At 35.1% G+C, this 6,992-nt stretch overlaps 1 protein-coding gene across 1 annotated transcript; it reads left to right on the forward strand.

The window, feature by feature from the left end:
- The first annotated feature begins 3,619 nt into the window (after window positions 1-3,619).
- Window positions 3,620-4,536, forward strand: LOC149155430 (2S seed storage-like protein). The gene is made up of 2 exons (XM_089440292.1): window positions 3,620-4,176; window positions 4,336-4,536. Exons 1-2 carry the CDS (start codon window positions 3,705-3,707, stop codon window positions 4,362-4,364), a joined length of 501 nt encoding a protein of 166 aa, XP_089296418.1. The 5' UTR covers window positions 3,620-3,704; the 3' UTR covers window positions 4,365-4,536.
- Window positions 4,537-6,992: the final 2,456 nt, after the last annotated feature.

A 6,992-nucleotide genomic window follows, 5' to 3' on the forward strand; every position in this document is an offset into this window, starting at 1 on the left:
CACGTAACAAACTTCACTCGTAGCCCCCATAGTGGAATTCAAAACCATGAGCTTGCCCCATGCATGATCTCTTCTCTCGAGTCAATCATTTTGTGACGGGGGGATTATTCCCATGGTTGTAGCCTCACCTTCTACATGTCCATGTAACCTTCGTGATGAATGATGTCTCCACATCAAGTGTGGACTCCTCGAATCAACAATTATGATCGTGCAATAAGAATCAACGTTCATTGTGTAGTGCATGAACCCTCCCCTTGTGATGCCAGCAGAAGGGGCGGTTTGCACTCTACATCCTTTTCCTAGTTCTACCAAAATGATTGGACAACAAAGGAATAATAGATTAAATCAACAGTTGGGGGGTGCGGGTGGGGGTGCACCCCCATGACGTCACATGAAAGGATGGGGTATGCAATCATGGTTATGGTACTCCTCTTCACGATCTGAGTATCAATGTTTTGCTCTCCTTTGGGATTAATTCCGCCCACTCCCACCTTGAGTCTTCATAACACTAGTAGGTTAGATCTTATTGCAAGGTGCTTGTAATATGATAGTCCTAACACCATCTCTCCCTCTTAGATGGCAATCATAGCTTGCAAAGGATTCTCACCTTCCTATGGATTAGGCTCATTTAATTGGAAACCAAGACTCATGGACATAACGTGGTAAATACAAAAAATAGATAGGGATTTTGTGCACAAAATAAACACATGCCAATTTGAAACACATAGGCAAACATAAATTGAAAATTAAACTAGATTACATATTATGGCCTCTCAGGGCCTCACTGTCTTCTTGGCATGATCTACATTGTACTAGCCGCCTCTGTCAAACATGCTGGTAGGATGCTAATATACCTAAGAAAAAAAACCCTGGCAAAACAAGGGGGAATCATGTCCTATTTCCATGCCATGCCTTCTAGAGGCTTCCAAATATTTTAACATTTTTCACAAAATTAGAGGAAATCATGTCCTCTTGCTATGATTGTCACGATGAATCTAATTTGGGGTGGTTTATGCTCCATCATTATATTTAACAATATTTAAAGTTAATTTAATATTTAATTTTAATAGTATTAATACAACTATTATTATTATTATTCATGGTAATAAGGTTTATTAATGATATTCATATTAAGGTTTCCAAACAAGCTTTAATATTTATGCCCATGGAGGCAACTCAATTGGCAATTTTCATGTTATGAAGTATTATGTAAACCATGAGATTTAAGGTTAAAATCCCCCAGTGGCATCAAAATGTGATGCTTTGAGGGAAAAAATCACATGGCATTCTAAAGAAAAAAACTCATCATCACAATATGATAAATAAAAAATAAATGTTAAAATCAATATTAATAAGGTTTATTTATAATATTAATATTAAAGTTTGTGATTATGTTTAATATTTATATTTAATGAGGTTTTAAGGTTTATTTAATATTCAACATTGCAATGTGATAAACAAAAATCAAAGTATTGTTGATCATGGTTGATCTTGCTTCACAAAGCCTTACCATAGGTAATTGTAGTCATCCACATCAATCTTAGTCGAGCATAGTCAACCATGGACAAGCATAGTCAACCATGGTCAACCATGAGAAAACATGGTCATCTTCAAGCAACATATAGTCATCAACCATTATCGACCTCAGTGGACCACAAGTAGGCATAGTCCTCTTAGATTAACCATAGTGACCATAGTGAAACATGGTCAATGAGAGTCAATCATATTCATCCATAGTCAACGTAGTCAACCATAGTTAGTTGTGGTTAGTATGGTTTACTATGGTTAATCATGGTTAACCATTGTCAACTATAGTAGCTTGTAGACAACTATGGTCAACATGGTCAATCATCAGTAACCGTAGTTGATTTTGTTCGCAATTGTTGACAATAGGCAACCAAATCAACCATCAACTTCAGCTAGCCATTGTTAGTCATGGTAACCATGACCAACCATGGTCATCTTTGGTTAACCATAATTAGCCTTGGGAAACCATAGTCAAACCATGCTTAACATGGAAAACCATGGTCCACCATGGTTAATATGGTCAAACATGCTCAACTCACGTCAACATTGTTGAACATGGTCATCCATGGTCAAAATGGTCAAACCATTTTCACGCTTAGTCAACATCGTCAACTAGGATTAACATACCCAACCACAGTTAACCATGGGTAACTATGGTCAAACATGATCAAACATGAATAACCATGGTGAGTTATATTCAATCATAGTCAACTATAATTAGTTATGGACAACCATAGTCAATTCTATATTAACCATAAGAAACCCTCCTTAACTATAACTTGAACACTTTTAGTCAGTCAAACATGGTTTACCAATCCTCCCCACATAGATTCACATCATTTTCCATCTTTTATATGCCAATTTACTTATCAAAATGATGCTTATCAACATATATCAACCACATTTACTAATATAGTTGTGCGAATTTTATACCCTCTTATAATGGCCAAAAAAGCCCTTAAAAACTATAAGGATTTCAATTTTTAATGCTAGTCTAACCTAAACCTTTTAACTCAACAATCCTTCCCTCCAATTATAAATCCTATTTACTTTCATTAAGAAACTCATTGTTTCAGTTGGGTGTTCACACTTGTCCCCTTGAACATTATATGTTTGAGTTGGGTGTTCACACTTGTCCCCTTGAGCATTATATCTAGCCTAACCTAAACCTTTTAACTCAACAATACTTCCCTCCAATTATAAATCCTATTTGCTTTTATTAAGAACCCCAGTGGGGTGTTCACACTTGTCCCCTTGAGCATTATATCTAGTTCATCTCTTGGAAATTGTCACACCTAATCAATATAGGAATTTCAAATCTAAAATAAATTTCAAATTTAATAATGTGTGCAACTTTAGTGTGGGTTAACCAAAAATATGGAAAAACATTATAAAAAAAAACAATACGTATTTGATAGGCAAATCATTCAATGACCTCCAACTTACCCATCAAATTCTATCCCTGCACTCACTTGGAAATCATCCAATAACCTCCAACTTAACCATCAAATTCCATCCCTGCACTCACCTTGTCCTTAGTGACTATTGCCTTTTTTAGGCAGTACAGTAAGGTTAGCGTGAGTCAAGCACTACTAACCTATAGTGCAATATACGTTCATTGTTACTAAGATGCTGGTTGTTGAACGTTTTTCGTTTGCCATCGTTAATAGAAGTTCGATAAGTGCGCAGCGTACTAGGGTAGTTGTGGTAACCTTGCCGGTTTTAGCCACTGATTTCAATGTGAAAAATCAACAGGGTAAGGCAGTTTCTCATGACTTAGTTTAAATTGTTTAAATTGCGATATACATATCTAAGTGGAATTGCTGGTACTGTAGCACTGTCAGAGATTCTACACCCCTGGAAGATTCTACTGTTCTTTGGATCAACCGAGCAGAAATGAAAGACGCGGCTATTGGAAACGGAGGCAGGCGTTCGATCTTTCTCTGGGTTGAGTTCGGACGTGGGTGTGAGATGGGGCATGCGCTACATCTGTTCATTTGGTTCACTTCTTCGTGTTGTGTTGTTCTGTACTTTTATGTTCTTACAAGGAGACGCCTTCCCCATTTATGTTTCCATAAATACAGTACTACGATCCACCTCGTCTCCCACCTTGTAACTCCCGGCTCCATATATATATCTATCTATCCTATCTTCACGGTAACAAAGAAAGAAAAGTAATGGGTGTCTTCTCCCCTCCGATCACTACGAGACTGGCACTTAAATGGGTGAGCTTAGGCGTAGCCCTTCTCGTCCTCCTTCAGTGGGGCACCTCAACTGTTGATGCACGCGAAGGCATTATGTATCGAGAGGGCCTGCAACAGCAACAACGGTCCTGCGATCCGCAGCGACTGTCTGAGTGCCGCGACTATTTGCAAAGACGGAGAGAGCAGCCATCCGAGAGATGCTGCGAGGAATTGGAAAGAATGTCTCCACAATGCCGATGCCGAGCCATACAGCAAGTACTCGATCAATCTCAATCGTTTGATTCAACCACGGAGGACCTCTTCATGGATTCTGAGGCTGCACTTGATCAGCGCGCCCGCGAATCGCGTGGAAGAGAAGAGGCGGCGGAGGAGAGAGCCGCATACCTTCCAAGAACCTGTAACGTCAGTCAGCCTCCCCGCCGCTGCTACTTTCAGCGCCCTTCTCGTAAGTCTTTCTATCGATTGATGAAGTATATTTAATTAATGTTGATCCATGATCTAGTCTGCCACGTTCGCTGCTGTAAATTATATATATTTCTTCTTAAAACGGGCTAATCCATACTGACTGATGAATCTAATCCATGTGCTAATGGTGTGTGGACAGGCTATTTGGCAACGGGCAGCCGCTTTTAAGTGCGCGACGACCAGAAAATATAGATACCGTGTCTACGTAACTAAATAAACAAGGGAGTAACTTAAGTCGCTATGAAATTGTACTCTTCCTGTTTGGAAGAGTCGTATGTGGTTGGATGTGTTCCGTTTACTTAATAAAAGACTAATAAGCGATCAAATTCATTTTGTTTCATTTCATGGTCACCATCAAAGCAGGTTCTCTCTTTTTTCTTACTACACGCTTAATAAACTCAAATACAATATTTGCTTTGAAGCAAAAAGCGGAATTAGACTATTAGAATATCTAGTATCCAACTTCGCGTACCTCTCTTTCTTCATTATTCACTGCTAAGTAAATTGTAAATCTTTTCATTAGAAAAATGGAAACCTGTCAAAATATCTTCTTAATTACAATCAGAAAATACAAACATAACGAAATGCCTATGTAACACTAGTTACGAAGTGGCTCTCGATTAGACCTTGGAAATGCATCAAAAGGGGGATGTTGGGTACTTGGACACGGGTGGGGCAGTGTTTGCTGCTCGTTACACATAAAAAAAAAATGTACTGCATAAACATAAACTGTGGAGATTTTTTTGATGTACCGCCTGAACATTCATTAGTATTTTAAGTAAAATTTTCTTTTAATTTTTTTTCTTCGTTGTCATCAATATCAATGATCCTCATTTCAATTTTCTCCTTTTGAGTAGTTAATATCAAAAACATCTTTTAGCAAAGATTTGAAATTTGAAACTTTTTTCCTATTATTTTTTATTAGTATTTTAAGTAAAATTTTCTTTCAATTATGAAGGGAAAAAAGCCAAGTATTTTTTTATTAATTTCTTCATATGTTATGCATGTGTTATTGATATGTTGGTCCATGTGTTATTAATATGTTAGTCCTCCAGAGTAACATTTACATTAAGAACTTCCACTTTTTCAAAATTTGAAAAGATATGAACATTCTTAATCTTGCTTATAGTATTAATGTGTATAGAACGTAGTTTTAAATCTAGTTCCATGATTTCTATTTTTTTTAAAATTTGGAGTATCTTTAACTAAAAGGTAGTCTCAATGGAAGACTTATCTCGTTCAAGAATAACTAATAATAATTTTAATGAATTTTCTTCTTCAAAATTTCTTAAGTATTTTTAGTTAAATGTTAGTCTCAATAGAATATCTATCTTATTTTTGAATGGCTAATAATATTTTCAATGGAGGTACTATATATATTTTTTAAGTTCATCAACGATGAGGCTACATCATGCTTATGTCCAAGACTTACAACCAATTAGGGTTTGGAATTAAACCAGTGACTTAACATCTAGGAGTGTTTTACCATCCTAATAATTATCTTACTTGATGGTTCAAGGACACCAACATTAACCAAGAACACCATCAAAATGTAGAGTTTTCACAATTTAATGCTCAAATTTATTAATATTTCATAATTAATTAATCAACTAATGCCTAACATACCCAACCATTACCTCTATGATGAAGCATCATAGTTTAAAAGAAAATATTCTAAATTGTAAATTCTCTTGAAAAAAATTATTATCTCCCAAAACTTACAATGATTCCCCAAATAGATTTGAAAGAATTATGTATCACATAAATTTTCAAAAAAAAAAATGCAATTGACTTCCCCTAACCATTGAGGAAATTCCCCAACTACATCTTAAAATAAAATAAAATACTTCCCAAAACTTATAATGATTACCCTAACTAGATTTAAAACAATTGAATACTTTCCAAAATCTATAATGACTCTCCATCTAAATCTAAAATAATTAATTTCCCTCCAAAACCTATAATGATTCACCAATTAAGTCTATATCCATCAATCTTAAAAAAACCACGCAATTAGCTTCCCCTTAATCATTAGGGAAAATCCTCTACCCACCAACCAGATTCGTTAAATAATTATCTTCAATTCCCTGGGCTTCCTCCATTCGATCAATATAGAGTTGAGGAAGTAAGATAACACTATAAAAAGGAATCGATATATAGCTATAAAACTAGACTAACAATCCAAATCCCTTAAACTTCATGCAAAACATGATCAATTCATTTATTGAGCTAATTGAACATTAATGTTTAATTAACTTAAGAGCTAAATGGATTTAAGAGCCATAAATCTATGTCACAATGGTGTTATATGATGTGATACCACAGAAAATATTAAGCAACATGCAATAATAAAATGATTGTTTTGTTGCCTTTACATCTAATCTATTGGATGAGAATAAAATCATATCCAATCGACAAGATGTGAAGTCAATAAGCCAATTAATGACTTACTACATGGTGCTTAATATTTACCATTTAAGATTGATTTGATCCATTAGATAAGAATAAAGTGATATCCAATGAGTAGATATAAATTTAATAGGCCAATCATTGGCTTACCACATGGTGCTTAATATTTTCTATATGAAACATGGTGCCTAACATTTGCCATGTAACATCTAAATTTAATATATTTGATATAAAATGTATCTGAGAGCTACCTAATTTAAAGCATGATAATGAATATAGAAACATTGAACTAATTGAAGACAAGTCATATCCAATGAACAAGATGTAAATTTAATAAACATAATGCTTAACATTTACTAGATAACACTCAATCATTAAATTACTATA

Source organism: Pinus tabuliformis, chromosome 9, assembly GCF_031772625.1.
Source record: "Pinus tabuliformis cultivar Carrire ecotype Pingquan chromosome 9, CPIR1, whole genome shotgun sequence".
NCBI classification, from domain to species: domain Eukaryota; kingdom Viridiplantae; phylum Streptophyta; class Pinopsida; order Pinales; family Pinaceae; genus Pinus; species Pinus tabuliformis.